This window comes from Bos taurus, chromosome 25, assembly GCF_002263795.3.
Source record: "Bos taurus isolate L1 Dominette 01449 registration number 42190680 breed Hereford chromosome 25, ARS-UCD2.0, whole genome shotgun sequence".
In the NCBI taxonomy this organism is placed as follows: Eukaryota; Metazoa; Chordata; class Mammalia; order Artiodactyla; family Bovidae; genus Bos; species Bos taurus.
This window is the reverse complement of record NC_037352.1, coordinates 3,083,676-3,102,883: the sequence shown is the minus strand read 5'-3', so window position 1 is coordinate 3,102,883 and position 19,208 is coordinate 3,083,676. Positions and strand designations below refer to the sequence as shown.

The following is a 19,208-nucleotide window of genomic DNA, read 5'->3' as shown; positions in this document are numbered from 1 at the left end:
TCTTGGCTCATCAGGCTCCTGGCCCGGTTGTCCTGGGGACCTGTGTGTACTGCCCACCCCTGCCACCTCCTTCCTTGCTCTCCAGAGGGGAGAATCATGCACACACGTGTCCCCTCTCTGGTCTTCACACAGACACCCCAGTTCTCCTGAAGAAGCCTTCCCTTAACTAACGGTTCTGCTTCCCTTTAATCTTTATCCTCTTTCTGTCTCTTCTCACTTGTGCTCCTAACCTTGGGGAGAGTCTCCCTGATCTCCCTGCTTCCCCTTGTGACACTCGTGAGTCCCGGGTGTAACCCTGTCCTGATGGAGAAGCAGAGGAGGGTCGTGCTGGACCTTTAGGAAGAAGTGGAAGTGAAGATAGAGACAGAGGGGCTGGCCGCAGCTGCCGTCTCGAGTGCTCTGAGAAGTGCCCGGGCCCCCTCAGGGTCTCCACAGACCTCTCATTTGCTTCGCTATGTTTCTTCAACTCTAGTGTTCAGATGGTTTCATCCTTGAGCATTAATAAACATAATGTAAACTTTTTATTGTAAATAGTGACATTACAGAATTATTTGTTCTGCCTTTCGTTCCACTTGTGTGGTATTTCAGGCCAAGTAGTTTTGTTTTGTTTTTGATTTGTGGTCTGAACCTTGTTCACCATCATTCATAACATTGCTTCTCTGGGAAGTTTTTGTTTGGAATTCTCAGTAGTCGACTTACAAACTTTCTGGAAAGCAGCCTGTTTTGTAAGCTGAGGACTGCCTGCACCGTGCTACAGTTACACTTGTGATCGTCTTTTATGGAAGCTGGCCTTATAATGTAGGTGTAATGGAAAGCGCAACGATTTGGATAGAGAAATAACATCTCGTTGTTTTTCTGGTCATAGTTGCCCATTGCGCATCTTCACGACAAATCATCTCTCATTGGAAGAACTGCACACGGCATGACTGTCCTGTTTGCCTCCCTTTGAAAAATGCCAGTGACAAGCGAAACCAACAAAGTAAGTGAGCACTGCGGGTAGAGAAGCTTGGCGATGAGACACTGAGAACGCAGAGGAATAGGCAGGGAGCAGGGCAGAAACTAGTCGCTGCACCGCGTAGTGGGAGCTGGGGCACCAGGGCGGACGCCGAGGGGGAACCCCCGCCCCGCCCCCCCGGACTCGGCCGCTGCAGAGCAGCGAGCGCAGAAGAGGGACGTCACTTGGATCAGAGAGGCGAGAGCTGACGGGATGGCTCTCTGAGTTTCTTGACAGACACTCAGCATTTGTCACTGTAATGGCAGTGACTTTGGGGTGAGGGGTGGATAGACTGGACACTTTTTGAAATCACCCTAAAGTAGTCTTGAGGACCCTTTGTTCTAGACTCAGTCAGTCAACACCACGTGCAGGTGTTGTGGAGGCGACGCGGTTCCCAGGTCTAGTTGTGTAACTAACAGTTCATTCAGCGCAGATGGAGGGTCTCTGCACCAGGATGCCGCACCCTGATCGTTGCCCTCGCTTCGTCATCTTTCCATCGGTCTGTGTGCCCTTAGCGGGTGGTTAGGCAGTGCCCCCGTAGGAGGCCTTGTGTGGCTCCCGGGGGCTCCCATGGGCATCGGAGCAGGGAAAGGATGAGCGTCTGTCCCCAAAGTTAAGTCCCTTCTGGTTGCTTTCGAGGTCCAGCTGTGCTCTCGGGGTGTGTCCCTTGGTGTGGACAGGTAGGCCATGCCCTTGGCGCTCGTGTCCTCGTGGGCTGGAGCTGCCCTCGAAACTCCAGCACCGTCTGCGTCTTCACAGCCGTATCTGGGCCATCTCGCCCCACCCGCCCTGCTTGTGGTTATGTGTCCATTGCTCTCATTCTTCTTCGGCAGACCTGTTGCTGCCTCAGAACACGTGTGCTGCTTCTCTTTCTGCTTGTTTCCAAGTGGCACTGGGAAAGGTGGTCGAGCCCGCTAGGCCCCACTCCCTCCCAAGCGCCCCCAGAGCCCCACACACAGGGGTGTCCGTGGCCCAGGAAAGTGGGCCAGGGCCACAGACCCACCCTCCCTCCCTTGCTCCCCAGTAGAAGCAGTCATACTAAGTTTCCTTTAAAAGTCACTTTCCTAAGTCAGTTAAATTATACTTTTATTAAGCAAAAAATGAATTAATACATGATTTTCTAGGACATTTCTTACATAAAGTGAAGATCTAGGAATCTGTGTCTTCTAGAAGCAGATATTTGAGACAACAGTTCTAGTGGAGTACAGTCTGAGTTTCTTCCAAGTTAGTGTAAAATGTTTTCTTTCTTACTAACATGTTGTGATGGTTATAGTTTCTTACATTTTAGGATGTATTTCAGTTATAGTCCTTTTAAGTGTCAAAATATTTATTGTCGAGTTTGTGGTTGTACAGTATTCATTCCATGAATGATGAATTAGGATAGTGTTCTTAACCTTTAATTTGGGACTGTGAATTTTCTGAGATCCTTTGGTTTTTAATATGTATTGCCATGACAGTTGTAAACTTTTGAGATTTCTCTTTTTAAGAAACACTTTGTGTGGTTTTTATTTAAAAAAAAAAAAACACAAAGAAATGAGTGTGGGTTTTTTCTACCATCTTTATAACTGCCTGCTTGTTGTAATGATTGATCCAGAGTGAGCCCTCAGAAGTGGTAAACCACAGTGTCTCTTCCAGTCATAACGTAAGGTGTTGTCAGGGTGATTTCACACTATAAAGTCATGGGGCGTGTACAGACGAACTCTGTGCAAGGTTGTAGCAAATTTTCGTGAAAGAAATGAAAGTGGGGTATTTTCCTATGTACTTTGTGTGTTTGTATATGTTTTTGTTTTTAATGCTTCTCAAGTTAGGTTTCTGCTCTGAGTGTATTCCTTTGGTTCCAGCACTGTGGTTTTGCGAGGACAAGGAGTTTGATAGGATGAGCGAGAACGTTGCAGCAGTGTCTTCTCTGTAAATGTTTGTTGCTGTTCCTCCTCTCGTGAAGCAAACTGTGCCCATCGTGTGTGAAATGTAGCAACAGTGGGAAAGTGTGGCTCTGCTCCTCCAGCAGCTGATGGACTCTGTCCAGTTGCCCCTTACACAGCTCAGGATGAGGGCGCCGATCCTTCCACACAGTCAGAGGGCCACAGCCCTCCCAGCACATAGACAGCTTGGTTCCTCCACGTCCACAGCTTTGAGCAGCGTGGACAATGTGTGGCTGTTGTATTTACTGTTGGAAAATGTCTGTGTAAGTGGGTCCATGCTGTTGAAACCTGTCTTGTTTAAGGGTCAGCTGTACGTTAAAAATAATGTGACAATGGCGTCGATCTGGGACTTCTTGCTGGTCCAGTGGTGAAGACCCTGCACTTCCACTGTAAGGGGTGCAGGTTTGATCCATGGTTCAAAGGGCACATGAGGTTCATGAGGCACATGGTTCATGAGGGCACAGTAAGATCCCTCATGCTGTGGGGTGCAGCCAGAAATAAAAAATGAGGCGACAGTGGTGTCAGTCAGAGGAGCGAGTTAGAGTCAGTGGTGTCGGCAGTCCTGGCAGGGAGGGTCAGTGTGCGTGGGAGGGGGGGCTGGGCAAAGCCCAGCTTCAATTAAGTGACAAGGGAAGAACTTTCTAGACAGCAAGGCTGACATGCCTACAAGGGGATACCTCTGATTGGACTCAGAGATTCCTATGCAAGTGAGGTTTGTAAGTGGGTGGTCAGGACCCCCAGGGATCATCTGAGACCCACCTGTGTCCACCGAGGCTGTGCTGTCCAAGCAGGTTTTCCCACAGATGCTCGCCAGGCCTGCTGCACACACCCTGCTTCTCTAACTCCTCCCCTTGATGTCTCTACTGAGAGATCCTGCCCAGGCCACCTGTGGAGCCTACCCAGGGGCCGCTGAAAGGAAACCCAGACTGCTGTGGCCTGTGTGGAGGAGACTTCGTGTAATTTTTCCCACGAGTTATTGTCCAGTCATTGATCTTGCATTATCCATCCCTTATAGAGATCGTCAGGTTTTATTGGCTAATGAGGAAATTGCAGGGCGTGTATCTAGCGTCAGTCTTGGCACCTGCCTCCCAGACCTGTGCAGGGTGGCAGTGGGTAGGCTTTGGCGGCACAGACGGGACTCCCTGTCTGAATTCATGTTGCCTCCTCAGGGGGCTTTTGCTGCTCCGTGTATGGTCTTCAGCCCAGCTGCAGGCGCACCCCTTGTTGCTTGTGAGAAACGCAGAGACTTGGACCTTCCCCCAGGCCTCTTGTGTTATTAGACTGCATCTTAACAAATTCCGCGTTTGCTGCTCTGGATGCCTCGCAGGGCAGAGCGTCGGTCCTGGAGCTCTTGAGACAGTGCGCGTGCTGCTCTGGGCAGCCACAGGTTTCCCAACTCAAGAGCAAAAGGACTGACAGAATGGGTGCTGCGGGATCAGCCCAGGGCTGCCCCAGCCTGCCCACTGCCTGCGGCTGCCTGGGTCTCCATGGGGGCGCAGTCAGCCTCCCCAGACCCCTGGCTTGAATACCTCTACTGGCCTGCCACTCACTACTTGGCCCTGCTCTGTGATCCAGCTTTGCTGCTGCTGCTAAGTCACTTCAGTCGTGTCCGACTCTGTGCAACCCCATAGACGGCAGCCCACCAGGCTCCCCCGTCCCTGGGATTCTCCAGGCAAGAACGCTGGAGTGGGTTGCCATTTGCTTCTCCAGTGCATGAAAGTGAAAAGTGAAAGTGAAGTCGCTTAGTTGTGTCCAACTCGTAGTGACCCCATGGGCTGCAGCCTACCAGGCTCCTCCGTCCCTGGGATTTTCCAGGCAGGAATACTGGAGTGGGGTGCCATTGCCTTCTCCGGTGATCCAGCTTGAGGCCCCTCTGATTGTTTGAGTTGCCTGCCTTCACGGTGTTGAGTCCTGCTTAAAACATGCCCTCCAGATGCCTACTTGGTGCTCCACAGGCACTCGCAGGCTAGGCACCTGCTTCACCTGCAGGTTCTCCAGAGACCACCAGTGCCTCTGTGACAGCCTGTAGCGGGGGCGGGGGAGGGGGTGGCGAGGCCGCCTGTGGCTCAAGTACCAGACGGCCCCCGGTGATAGCCTTCATTGGAGGAGCTTTGACCTCGCTCTTCTGGGCGGCGCCAGGTTGCCAGTTCTGAGCTCTTTGGCTTCTGAGGACACCTGCTGCAGGGTGCGCGTTCGTGCTTGGTGGTGGCTGTGATGGGGGGCCTGGCCCTCAGCTCGGTGTCCCTCTGCCCTGGTGGTGCACAGGCCCGGGACGCCCTGTGCTGTGGGAGCAGCTCTGCAGAGACGTCCCCAGGTCTGGCAGACTCAAGCTTGGCTCTCTTGGTGGGAATCCAGGTGACGACCAAGTAGTGGCTGCTAGGCCTGCCTCGTGGTGTCCCCCACCAACCTGACAAAGTTTTGGAATTCAGCGTGTCCATTTTTGTTGGCTTTCCAAATTGAGCACAGTTTTATTGAGACCAGTTGGGGGCTGGAACTTGAGGTGAGCCGCGTGTTTCACAGCAGCAATGGCTAGTGTATGTGGAGCCTGCCCATGGGCCAGTCTCTGTGCCCACGGGGGCGTGAGTCCTGGACAGAGCCAGCTGTGAAATCCGGCCCTCTTCTGTCCTTAGTAGCTGCGGCAGAAGGGGAGCAGGACCACTCTGGAGACGTGCTGGCAGCAGGAGTGCTGACTGACGTTCGGGGAGAGGGCACGCTGTGCTGAGATGCACTGAGACGCTGTGGCGGGATATCACAAAGATTGATTGTGTGTGAAACGTAGCCTTAAGCTCTGAGAAAGGAAACAAGATGTAAAAATGGTAAAAAGAACAAGAAGTGTTGGTATCTAGAGAGGTAAACGTTGGGAGTTCCCTGCGATCCGGTGCTTAGGACTCCGCACTTTCACTGGGGGGGGCCTGGGACTAAGATCCCCTAAGCCACGCAGCACGGCCAAAATAAACAAAGAGGTGACTATCAATAATGTGTAAAATTGATTCGTGCAGCAGGCTGTATTCTCAGTGACACCAGATACGTGGAGCGTTGCTGTTTTAGCACTCCTCACGTTTTTGCTCAGCCTCAGAGCCCTCAGCGCTGCGGTGCTGGGAGGGCGCCTGCTCCACTGCTGCAGCTTGAGGCGAGTGCCCTGGTGTGAGGAGAGTCCTGTGAGGCACATGCAGGTCCCGCTGCAGGGAACGTGCAGGGAAGAAGAGATGGTCTTGATCATCTTGATCAGAGACCACTGTCTCTGATACAGGATCCAGGGCTGCAGCCTTTCATTATTAGATAGAGATGTTGCTCTCCCAGCAGACCCTGAGCTCCATGAGCGCACACTGCTCACTTCTATCCTGTTGTCTTTGTCTGTCCTGGAGTCTGTGCTTGCAAGTGAGAGAGGGAGCAAGTTCAGGCAGGAGTCGCAGGTGTCCGGAGAGGAGCAGAGGCCCGACGGCCACAGGGCAAAGTGGGGGGTTCGGGGAAGGCCAGCTGCTGCCAGGACACCAGCAGGGTGTTCACGGAGAGTGGAAGCATCTTCAGCTTGTAGGACTTAGAGTTTGTGGTGGCTTTCACCAGGTAACTCCCCTTCCAACCATCTCCCCCGTAGGAAGTGCCTGCGTTCCTTGTCCCTGAAGCGTAGATGTTATCTCACAGCAGTGTTTGTATTCGGATTGGGCCCTGTATGTCGGAGACCTTTTTACTTGTTTGTATGTTGATTTCCTTGTCTCTAAATTAGTTAGAAATGTCAAGTACCAAATGCTTGTCTTCAGATAGATAGGTATGTTTTCTTTTAAAGTAAAAAAAAACAGTAACGTGTGCATTTAGGACATAAATGCTTTTAACACACACAAAAAAATACACTGACCAAGTCAGCAGCTTCCATGAGAGGAGGAAGTCCGTAAGTAGCCCATAAGTGGCCTTGAGCTTGGGAGTGGCACTCCTCCTACGATGGGGAATTTGGGGTAAAAGGATAGCATTTGGGGAAGTGTGGACACGAGTGGATTTTAGTAGAAAGAAATCGTTGTTAAGGTACTGCTATTGCATCTTCACCCAAAACCCAAAGGCTTGTACACCTTGTTTCTCTAAATTCCTCTCTCTCCACAGTTGATCAGTATGCATGTCAATGTAGGTCTAGGTCTGTTCCTCCTTACACCGCAAAGTAATAGAAAAATAAATCGTCTTCCCATTGTCACTTTCCTTTTTCTCTTGTACTTCTTTTAGACAAGTCAGCATGTCAGTTTCAGTAGTGCAATGGCACGTGTTTCAAGTTTCATGGAGTATTAACTATTAGGAAAATACCTTTAAAGGTAGTAGACATGACTTAGTTCAGAGCTACATACTTGTCATAAAATGTACCTTGGGAATTGCTTTTCATTTATAATAATGAGGTGCTTGGTGTGTATAATTGTGTCTAATGAGCGTTAATGAGTTTGAGATCTGAATATTCTTATTAGAAAAGTTAAATAGTGTGGAATATGTAATTATCAAGGGCTTTTTTTTTTTTTTTAACACATTTTGGTTTCATTAAGTTACTCAGATAAGTGTTTGAGTTGTTTATGTTATAATTGTGCTGATGGTGATATGAGGATATTATTATTACAGTAATGGTCTGAATTTTAAAGAAAAATTTGTGATAGTGTTTTATGTCTCAAAGATCAGTTATAGTATCAATTTTATAAGCTGCTGTTGATGACACGACTCGAAGTTTGGGGAAGTTGGAAAGAAAGGAACTCTTACAAATAAGAATCAATGGTATGATGCAGAACTTCTACATCGATTAGGACATTTGGACGGATGGACAGACAGACGGACAGATGGGTATTTGGGTCTTCTCTGTTAACTTTGAAGCCCTTGGCAATGGGGCTCTTTATGTTGCTACAGATTTTCCTCAGTCAGGCACCGTATCTCTTGAACAGCTTCACGTAGCAGAGAGCTTAGCATGGTGCCCTCCCACGTAGGAAACGCGGAGCAGAGAAAGGCGTGGAGTTGCCTGGTCACTGTACGTCAGGGGTTCAAGGAAATGCAGTTTTGTTTTTTGGAAGATTGTGTCAGAGATCTTAATTAAGTTACTGTTACTTGATACCTTTAGTAATTAAGATATTAATTAGGTTAATAAGTAACAGAACTGACCAACTAGGCATCTCCTCCACTCTTCCTCCTCTGTGCCTGTGTGGTGAGCAGTGAGGGGCACCGAGGAGCAGCAGCAGGAGGGGCTTCTTAGCTCGCCTCAGTGGTGGCTGATGACCCCCAAAGAATGTGTGTTTTCCCATGTTTGCTGTTTCCCCCGAACTGACTTCTTATGAGGCTCTAGATTTAATACACGCTGACCTTGATTGCGTGATCGCTGATTTCCTGGTCTGTTGTTTTCTAACACAGAAGCTTGAATTCTCTTCAGATTTTTGTTCTTCAGGTGCCACTGTGCAGATGAGATTAATAGAATGGGCTTCTTCTGTCTGCACAGTTCCTTTCTTGGTAGCGGGGTTCCAGTGCTTCATGACATACATAGGTGGTCTTCTGTTAAAATTTTACTTGTTTTTCAGTGGTTTTTAACTCATTTGTGGACTTTTCCCTTTTACTTATCTCTTGTGTTTGTCTGTTTGCTTTTATAGCCATCCTGGGGTCTCCAGCTGGTGGAATTCAAAACACCATTGGTTCTGTTGGCACAGGCCAACAGAATGCCACTTCTTTAAGTAACCCAAATCCGATAGACCCCAGCTCCATGCAACGAGCGTATGCTGCTCTTGGACTCCCCTACCTGAACCAGCCCCAGACGCAGCTGCAGCCTCAGGTTCCTGGCCAGCAACCAGCACAGCCTCAAACTCACCAGCAGATGAGGAGTCTCAACCCCCTGGGTAGGTGAAAGGACTCTCGAGAACTTCCTTGTGCAAATGCAGTGTCGGGAATGACGAGCCTTCTGGAGCCCGGGGCTGTTTTCAGCTACTGTTTTTACTTTAAATTCAAATTTTAAATTTAAATATATATATGTATATAATAAAATTCAAATATATATATTATGGCAAATGGTATCTTTTAAATGATTAAAATAAAAAAATTCCAGGAAAAGGCTAAAATGTCAGGTACACTGAAGATGTTACAGGCTTGTAAGATGAATCACATTTGCAAATGAACCAACATTTTTGTCGTTGTATCTGGATAGTTTTCATAAAGGGCATTTCACATGGCTCAGGATGCAAAATCTCAGGTTGGAATTAGGGCAGTACCAGTTGCCTTGACTCTGCAGCTCCTAGCATTTTTTGGTTGTGGACTACTTGTGACTGGAGCCGACCAGTCTGAATCCGGACTGGCTAACAGGGATCTCAGAACAGGGTTGTTGTGCTGGTTTTGTTCTTTTCCTAATAAAGTATTTTCACCTTAAAGATACTTCATCTGTTGCGTGTTGGGAAATAGTTGCCCTAATGCATCTCTGACTCCTGCTGGCTAGAAGACTGGGTTGGAGTCTTGAAATGTCCCTTCCAGTCTGACACCACTTCTGTTGGTGGTATAATCTGGGACAAGACAATTAACCTGTGTCTCACCTTTCTCTTACTTTAGAACAAATACTGTAGGCAAATTGATCTTTTGTCTTCTTCACCTGAAGTTAATTTCTATGATTTTTATCTTCTGATACGCAAAACAAAAAGATGATGAAGTGTATGTGACGGGAATGAAGCCAGAATCAAAACCGAAGCTGCAGATGGATCATTTCTGATTTTTTTCCACAGCCGCCAAGCATTCATGCTGCCAGCCAGCCTCCGTAGAAATGCTCTTCTTTGGTTTTCAAGTGCAATGGGAAGCAATTGAATTTATACAATTTGACCAACATTATTGAAAATATAACTCCCAGAGTTCCTGCCCTAGCATTTATTATTATGAGTCATAAGAATAATTTTCATAAGAATCATTTATTTATATGTGACTTGTTATTTATCTGTTATTAGGACTTTGAGGTGTGTAATTTAGGAGTTGGTTGATTGCTTTTCTTTTTGTCTTTCAGGAAATAACCCAATGAACATTCCAGCAGGAGGAATAACAACAGATCAGCAGCCATCAAACTTGATTTCAGAATCAGCTCTTCCAACTTCCCTTGGGGCTACAAAGTAAGACCTTTGTTTCATTTGGTTCCTATCTGAGTGACAGTCACATGTTAAAGTGGGCTGGGAACCACATAGAACTCTTGATTCTTTCTAAAGTGTAGGGCTATTTCCCTCCCTCCCTTCTCTGTCCCTCTCGCTTCCCTCCCTCTTTCTTTCTTTCTAACAGATAGCAGAGTTTAAAGTCACATATGGTTGAAGACCCTTAGTTGGGTGAATGGCGTGTGAGTCACTTTTCCAGTTGGATGACCTGTTCTTCCTCTCCCCTCAGCCCCCTGATGAATGACGGCTCAAACTCTGGAAACATTGGCACCCTCAGCACTATACCTGCAGCAGCACCTCCTTCCAGCACCGGAGTTCGGAAAAGCTGGCACGAACACGTCACTCAGGACCTGCGGAGCCATCTAGTGCATAAACTGTACGTGGCCCCCTCGCCTGTTACTCACATGTGGTGGGAGCACTTTGTGACTGATGGCAGTGTGACAGTTTTGCAGTTTGCTGGGTGTCTGATTTAACGCCCAGGTGTTTTTTTGGGCCCTAGGTGATCATACCCTTGCAACTGAAGGGGGTCACGTGCTTGTTTAGGGAGGCCAGAGGATCCCAGATTCTGAGTGCCCAGTGGATCCTGGAGAGGAATATGAACTTTGACCCATGTCACAGGGGCAGGCCTGTTCTCTAAGCTCTCAGTGCACGGGGAGCTGGGACTCACTCAGAAGCTTGTCTTATTTTATGGCTCAAGGTTATAGTTGTGGGGAGCCCTGAGAATTGCAGGCATTTGGGCCTAGTAAATACAGATGGCTTCACAATACCATCATACAATTAACATGGGAAATTCATAGTTGATTTCTCCAGCAATTTAAGTTAAATGAAGGTGACGTTAATCAACTCAATTCCGATGGAGTTTTCTTTTTTTTCTCCTTCATTATTTTAATCAAAAATTTTTGTACTTAGTAGTTTAAAGATTAGGAATTCAAAATCATAGTATTCTTGAATTGGTCAAGCATTTATTGTTAATAGCAAAATGTTGTGTTTGACTTGTGGATAAATTGACAGATCAGTATTGTCTCCAAAGAGTGACTGCATATGGGGGTCTCTCAGCAGTGTATTGTACCCAAAGGTAGACAGCGGTTTGTTCTCTTCCCGTGTCACATGTGAAATGGCAAGATGTTGATGTTGTATTAAAAGTAGATTGAGAGTACGTGCTGTCCTTTCAGTGTCCAAGCCATCTTCCCGACACCTGACCCTGCAGCCCTGAAGGATCGCCGCATGGAGAACCTGGTGGCCTACGCTAAGAAAGTGGAAGGGGACATGTACGAGTCTGCCAACAGCAGGGTGGGTCCGCATTCGCGTTCCAGCCGCACGGCACCCGAGCGACCTGTGGCTGCAGGTCTGGACGTGGTGGGGGGCGGCGGGGGGGGTTGGGGGGGAGGGTGCTTCCATCAGCCTGCTGGTCTCCTCGCCTGAGGACACTGACCAGGGAGATGTCCCAGTTAAGACTTGAGGTCCTCCCTGCACACCTCTCTTGGTTTGTAACCGCAGAATCTTCAAGTGTTCCCACTACAGTGGTAAGTGAGGTGTATGAAGGTTTCCTAGTCTGTGGGTGCACTTTATAGTGGAGTGTTCTTGCACTGTGTTGTCACCTGTGTCAGTGAGTATGCAGGAAGAGGTTCAGCTGTGGAACGAACTGTCGCGAGGACTTGGTCCCCTGACTGTTGAGCCCCACAGCACCCCTGGGCTTTGGTTTGTGAGTTAGAAGTGCGGAGTACGTCAGCCGTGCCAGTGTACATGGTTTTAATTTAAAACTTCATTAGTTTGTTAGAACCTGCAAAACCAGATCAGTTGTTTGTTTGCAAATAACTAGTATTGACTGTTGCTGCTTTTTAGGATGAATACTATCACTTACTAGCAGAGAAAATCTACAAGATTCAAAAAGAGCTAGAAGAAAAGCGGAGGTCGCGTTTACACAAACAAGGCATCTTGGGTAACCAGCCAGCCTTATCAGCCCCCGGGACGCAGCCCCCTGGAATACCCCAGGCGCAGCCTGTGAGACCTCCAAGTAAGGACTGCATGTCCCGCCCCTGGTCTGTTCCCTCGTGTGTCTTTCTGCATTTGGTGTGTATTTCTCAGCACACAGAATTACATTCCCAGGGAACCTGTTGCTCTGAAAGCACGTGGTCGTGGCTGTGTTCTGCAGTGGCCTGTGTTTAGATGCTGAGTCTCACAGAAGGCCCTGTAAAGGGTGTGCTGGCATCAGTGCACAGCACTTTTGGATCTGCTCTTCTCTTTACAGGATTGTTTTAAGTAACTCCTTTTTTTTTCTGCCATTGTAGATGGGCCCATGCCTCTTACAGTGAATCGTATGCAGGTTTCTCAAGGTATTTAACTGTTGTTGTAAATCATATTTTGGCTTAACATTCTGCAGCACAAAGTTTATTGGTTTGTCTTCTTCCCTGTGTATTTCTTTCTCTCCATTTTTCCTTCAGTTTCCTTTTCTAATTGCCACCTCCCCCCCCCCCCCGCCCCCCTCCCTACTGACGAGCACAGTGCACGTCCACAGGTAGTGTGAACATGTTGCCTTTGGAAGTTTGGAGATCACAGCGAAGCTCTCCAAGGAGATCAGAAGTAGGAGTTCACTTATTTTTTTGATGGACAAGAGAAAACATTTCCCTTGGAAGAGTCTCAAAAAAAAAAAAAAAGCATTGTAGGAGGGGGAAAGAAACATTTCTGAGCACTTGAAAGTAGGGCGTCAGGCCTATCCTGAAGCCCGAGCACCCTGACTTGGGGGATGGGAGGAACGGGTGAGGCTGCTCTGGGCTAACGAGCACAGGCGCCTTGCCTACCAGACTCGCCGAGGAGGGTCTGTGCTCAACAGCCCTCACCAGGCTGGGCTCCTGGCAGCTGGTCTGAGCAGCTTCCGGAGGTTCTTTCTCAAGTTGAGAGTCTTTGGTCGTGGTTGAAGCAGTCATTTGAGTTTGGGGGTGAGGGTCATTTCAGAGCTTTTACAACTCTTAGCAGGTTGAGACCTGAACAGTAGGATGTTTCTGCTGGTTGTGAAATGAGATGGCGACATTATCCAGTGTCCAGTGTGTGGAGTAGTTCAGGGAGAGAGTGGTCGTTCTAACAGCTGTGGTGATCGTCCTGCATACACCAGACCTGGTACAGCTGATGATACTGTGGAGGAAACTTTTTAGGGACTTGTTCAGATGGACCAGATGTGAAGAGTGAAAGAAATCAAGAAGGCAGAGAAATTGAGCCTTCGGAGAGACAGGGTGCTGTATTAGGGACAGGGTAGACGAGTCTGCTGCTTCGGGATCTGAGAACGGGGCTGTTGAGCAGAGTGTGGAAGGAGGAGCCTTTGAAGGAAGTGCTTGCATGCCCCTGTCACCGGCACGTCCAGGTCTGTGGAGAGGAACTTGTTACGGTGCCGCTTCTTCGTGCATCTTTTTCGCATGCTCAGTAAAATCTCCTCTTGTCAATAAAACCCTCCAGAAGAGCAGGGCACTTTGTTCTGTATGCTTCCTGGAAAGTCCTGGTTACTCAGGGGGACATTTTTCGCTGGTGCTGAGGGGACTGGTGCTCTTTGATGCCCTCTCCTACTCCACAGTTAAGGCAGTGCCTCAGGATTCTGTTCACAGCCACAGGATTGGGCCAAGTCCTGAGACTTACTGAAGCAGTATTTACATTGAGCTCAGAGTTCACGGAGAATTGTGGGAAATTACAGAGAGAGAGGCTCCATGGCCTGGAGTCATGTAGCGGCTGGTGAGAGGTGTCGTTCGTGGTGTGGCACCCTTGGGAAGGCCAAGGCAGCCATGAAAGTGAGATCTTTCCAGTCAGCAGAGAGGAGGCTGACGTTGAGAACCGCCAACCCTTGGGCACTTTCTAAATGCTTAATGTCCTTGCAAAATTAAAGCCATGTTTTGAGTCTTATCCCAGATTCTAGCAATAAATGTAAGCCCAGCCAAGGAGCTGGGGGGCCTGGGGTGATGGGAGCGGGCTTCCTGCTGGGAGTCAGGTGGTCCAGAAGGCTTTGAGGGGTTGGCTCAGAGGGGTGCCCTGGCCTCAGCAGACCTCCTCTGTGCATGGTGGGTGCTCCTTCCCACCACCCCGCCCACCCCCGTCTACTCTGTCACTCGGACCCTCAGATGCTCTGGCGCCGAGTGCTGCCTTGGCTTCAGCTGCTCGCAGCCTCCCTGATGCGCCACCTTCCTCTCCTCACACTGCCCTGCCTGCCCCCCACCCACCACCTCACCACCACCACAGTGGTGCCGTTTTTCCTGGATGTGAGCAATCTGTTGCTTAGCCATCTTTTCTGATTGGCTGATCTCCTTTCAGTTGTGTATGTAGTGTGTGTGTTCTGTCTTATTTGGCTTCAAGTTTCTTTGGCAAATTGTCATTCTGTTTTCCTATGGGTGCTTTTCCTAATGAACTGTTGTGGGTACGTTTACAGGGATGAATTCATTTAACCCAATATCCTTGGGGAACGTACAGTTGCCACAAGCGCCCATGGGACCGCGTGCGGCATCCCCCATGAACCACTCTGTCCCGATGAACAGCATGGGCTCCGTTCCAGGGGTAAGTGCTTGTCCTCCCCTCAGCTGTGCTGAGATGGCCTTGCTGCAACAGGACAGTTCTCCCCATGGGAGCTTGGAGGTTGGGAATCCTGTGGCGCTTGTTCCTTTGGATTGTGTTGTGCTTTGGCAACTCCATCTCTCTCTCTGGTCCTTATTACTCCCAAGGTTTATTTGACCTTTACTTATTTTTACTGAAATGAGAGATTCCTTGGCACCTGTGACTTTGTGAGAAGACGGGAGTTCTGGGGATGTGTGACAGAATGAGAGGAAAGGTGTCAGTGTCCGCTGGCTCTCAGAGCGTCCTCTCCTGAGGCTGTTTTCTAAACGAGTCCGAGAACTCCTAAAAGGCATATTTGAACTTTACACTATGGCATGCTGTTGATTTCTGTTCAGAGGACTGTGTGGAGCTGGCTCATTAGAGATCTGCATGAAAAAGTGTGCAGAATGCCTGGGAGCCAGGAGGTCTTAGTGCGTGGTGGGGTCCCCTCCTGTGAAGGGAGTAGTTGAGGATTCCTCTCTCTTTCGGTTCACCTTGGAGACACGGGCCCTGCAGCCCTCTGAACACAGTGGCACATGTTGTCTTGTAGATGGCCATTTCTCCGTCCCGAATGCCTCAGCCTCCGAACATGATGGGCGCGCACGCCAACAGCATGATGGCCCAGGCGCCTGCGCAGAGCCAGTTCCTCCCGCAGAGCCAGTTCCCGTCGTCCAGCGGGGCGCTGAGTGTGAGCAGCGTGGGCATGGGGCAGCCGGCGGCGCAGGCTGGCGTTCCACAGGTACTGTCCATCGTTTTAGTTGTCATTTTCTTAATTTTTGTTTGTATATTTTAAATTCTAAGCTTCACATGTGATCTGAGAGACACTGGTTTTTGAAGAGGGAGTGAGGAAAGATCCCTTGAGTTTACGCTTAATGATTTGGCACTTGTTGGTTTAAACTGCCGAGGTGAAGTCCAGCTAACTGGGCCATTTGAGTAGTTCCCTTCTTGTTGAATGTGGTTTTATTCATTCAATATAATGCTGGCGGGGACTATTTTCCACTCATTTCACCGCCTTTCCCCGACTTCTATTAATTGTTAGAGTACATCAGATTGCTGCTGTGTACAAATGTACACGTATTTAAAACAGACCAACTGTTCCCCTGAGAGATCAAATTCATTATTTAACTTAACATGAATAACATTGAATAATAGGCAGTGACTACACTAGATTCACTAAGTAAACACTTATTAAGTAATTGTTTTTTAAACGTTTTATTTGTTATGATTTACGTTTGGCTGTGCCGAGTCTTCCTTGCTGCGTGCAGGCTTTCTCTAGTTGCAGTGAGCGGAAGTTACTGTCAGCGCGCTGCCCAGGCTTCTCCCTGGGGTGGCTTCTCTGGCGGAGCATGGCCTCTAGGCATGAGGGCTCCAGTAGTTGTGGCGCGCAGGCCTAGTTGCCCCACGACATGTGGAATCTTCCCCGACCAGGGATAGAACCTGTGCCTTCTGCACTGGCAGTTGGATTCTTAACCGCTGGGCCACCAGGAAGCCTGATGCCTATTAATTAATTCTTTATTTGCATAAATTTTATTTCTCTAGCAAAGGGGTCGACAAGTTTGTCCTGTAGATATTTTCAGCTTGGTGGACCGTGAGGGAACTGTTCTGCTCCACTGTTGTGACACAGAGGCAGTCATAGACATGTGCATTCACACGTGAGTGAATGGAGAGGCTGCTGGCCAATAAAGCTTTATTGACAGAGACCAGCAGCTAGCTGGGTTTGGCCTTGGGCCCTGTGTGCTTGGCAGATTCTTGCTGTAGATTCAGAATAGCTTTTTAGTTGGCCCACAGGTAATTTTGAAGCATATCCCTAGCTGAGAACTACCATACTGAAACAATTCAGTGTTTGAGTAACTCATTTTTTTAAAAAAGACAAATACCTTTTCCAGTGGCCTTAGCTGTTGGTGGATATTATGGAACATGAGCTAGTAACTGAAGTGTATGTGTGTGTGTTTAAGCCAGAGATTTCTACACTTACATAAATCCAAGCTTGATTACTACAAAAGCAGGTTACTATAAGCATGCAGGTCAGTGACACGTTACAAGTGGAACGTTCCCGTATAGTCAGCAGACGTCATCCAGAAACCGTGTCAGGTTCTCATATATTTAATTCTTTATGTCTGCTGCCACATTGTCAGATGGAGGGGAGACCAGTTTTAACTCGCTCTTTTCCTTCTGCCTGTCAGGGGCAAGTGCCAGGGGCCGCTCTTCCCAACCCCCTGAACATGCTTGGGCCCCAGGCCAGCCAGCTGCCTTGCCCACCAGTGACACAGCCTCCGCTGCATCAGACCCCGCCTCCCGCCTCCACGGCCGCCGGCATGCCGTCTCTGCAGCACCCAGCAGCTCCCGGGGTGACGCCCCCCCAGCCAGCTGCGCCTACCCAGCCTTCAACTCCCGCGTCGTCTTCCGGGCAGACTCCCACCCCGACTCCTGGCTCCGTGCCCAGCGCCAGCCAGACGCAGAGTACTCCTACGGTCCAGGCAGCCGCCCAGGCCCAGGTGACCCCGCAGCCTCAGACCCCAGTGCAGCCTCCATCCGTGGCCACCCCACAGTCATCGCAGCAGCAGCCAACACCTGTGCACACGCAGCCCCCCGGCACCCCGGTGAGCCCCTCGGCCTGTGGCCGTCTGCCCACAGAGTTGCAGATGAGAACTTGCCCCTGAGCAGTTGGTCGTGAAGCACCACAGGTCTTGGTGCAGCTGCACAGCGAGTGTGTCTGCAGCCTGACGGAGCTGTAACGGGTTGTGTGTTCATTCCAGAATGGGCTCTGGAGGCCAGGTTTGGCAGGACATGACTTGTGATTATCTTCCCAGTTAAACCAGCTTATAGAAATCAGCAACTGAAAGAGCTCGTACATGGGTCCCCTGTAGAATATTTCAACTATCCATAGGAGCGTCACCTGTCACAGGTGGTCATCTCTGAGATTTAGTTGTCTTGAGGGTTTGATAGGCAAGTCAGTTTTTTAATTGTACATACTTTGACCTTGCTCGTCAGCCTTGTTTTCCAGTTGGAAGCTTTTTCTTTTTCATGACAAAATGGCACAGCCAGGTTAGCACTTCTGTGGCTCAGATCTCCCCACTCCTCCGGGGAGGTGGCAGTGGCAGGGTCACAGCATATCCTGTGTCCCGGTCCCACGCTCTGCCGGTGGCACCCGGCCGGGCTCCCCCACATGGGGCCATCCCCACCCACCCCAGGGGCCCGAGGCTACTGTTTCTTACCGAGCCATGGTATCTGTTTTCTTACCAGCCTAATTTAAAAACTTCCTTCCCCCTGAAATGCGTTAACTTTATTTGTGGGGGCTGAGGATATTTATTTATAAAATGTCAAAATTAATCCCAAGATGAGTCCCAAGATGACACTTTTTATTTTTCCATAGGGAGTGTTCTTATTGTTTCTTATTTTATGTTATCTCTGAGTAAGATCCCTTTGTAATGTTACGTTTTTATTTGTTTACTTAAAACTCTTATCAGGTAAATCTTTGAAAACTTGAGAGCTTTTTTTGAGATTTCATCTCTTAATGCTTGTTTACTCCTCCACCACTGTTCCTGCAGTTAACAGGCTAGTTATACACTCTTGTTCCGTGAAGTGAAGTCGCTCAGTTGTGTCCGACTCTTTGCGACCACATGGACTATAGCCTATGAGGCGCCTCCGTCCATGGGGTTTTCTAGGCAAGAACACTGGAGTGGGTTGCTATTTCCTTCTCCAGGAGATCTTCCCAACCCAGGGATTGAACCCGGAGCTTCCCTTGTGGCTCAGCTGGTAAAGAATCCACCTGCAATGCGGGAGAACTGGGTTCAATCCCTGGGTTGGGAAGATCCCCTGGAGACAGAAAGGTTACCCACTCCAGTATTCTGGCCTGGAGAATTCCATGGACTGTATAATTCATGGGGTCGCAAAGAGTCAGACACGAGTGAGCAACTTTCACTTCGCTTCACTCCCGCATTGTAGATAGACGCTTTACTGTCTTGAGCCACCAGGGAAGTCCATATAGGTACTTTATTCCCCTTCTGACAGTGTATATACACATATTTATTATTCATCCTTTTACCAAAACCATTAGGATCGTTGTTGGAAAGAATTGAATTTAAAATAGGTTCTCTGACTTATGTAGAAAATTCCCAGAAGATAATTTTCTATCACAGTGTAGAAAGCTTCTGCTCTTGTATCTCTGCATTGTTGACAAGAAGTCAGTTGTGTTTCTGCCTGATGTTGACTTCTCTGGAACTCTTCCTTTAACTCTTATATTCTTCAGTTCTCTCAAATAGGGGTGCCTGTTAGGTTAGTATTGAGAAAGATTAACATGGATCTGTGTTGGGTGAGCAGCAGGGTTTAAGATCATCTGTGTTGTTTACAAAGATAAGTGATTTTGGTTTCCCCACAGCTTTCCCAGACAGCAGCCAGCATTGATAACAGGGTCCCCACTCCATCCTCAGTGGCCAGCGCCGAAACCAACTCCCAGCAGCCAGGCCCCGAGGTGCCACTGCTGGAGATGAAGGCTGAGATCAAGACCGAGGACACAGAGCCCGATGCTGGGGAGCCCAAGGGAGAGCCTGGGGCTACGGTAGGTGCCTTTCCTGGACATGGGTGGATGTGCTGCACACAGAGGCG

General features: G+C 48.9%; 1 protein-coding gene across 1 annotated transcript in view; it reads left to right on the top strand.

Moving 5' to 3' along the window:
• CREBBP (CREB binding protein) overlaps positions 1-19,208 on the top strand; it is a 118,966-nt gene that overhangs the window by 70,426 nt on the left and 29,332 nt on the right. Inside the window, exons 5-15 of the mRNA NM_001164022.1 lie at positions 866-979; positions 8,514-8,756; positions 9,899-10,001; positions 10,267-10,413; positions 11,210-11,327; positions 11,880-12,051; positions 12,326-12,370; positions 14,443-14,567; positions 15,154-15,342; positions 16,787-17,203; positions 18,982-19,161. Of these exons, the coding sequence (NP_001157494.1) occupies positions 866-979; positions 8,514-8,756; positions 9,899-10,001; positions 10,267-10,413; positions 11,210-11,327; positions 11,880-12,051; positions 12,326-12,370; positions 14,443-14,567; positions 15,154-15,342; positions 16,787-17,203; positions 18,982-19,161 (1,853 nt within the window). The remainder of the gene's footprint in view (positions 1-865; positions 980-8,513; positions 8,757-9,898; positions 10,002-10,266; positions 10,414-11,209; positions 11,328-11,879; positions 12,052-12,325; positions 12,371-14,442; positions 14,568-15,153; positions 15,343-16,786; positions 17,204-18,981; positions 19,162-19,208) is intronic.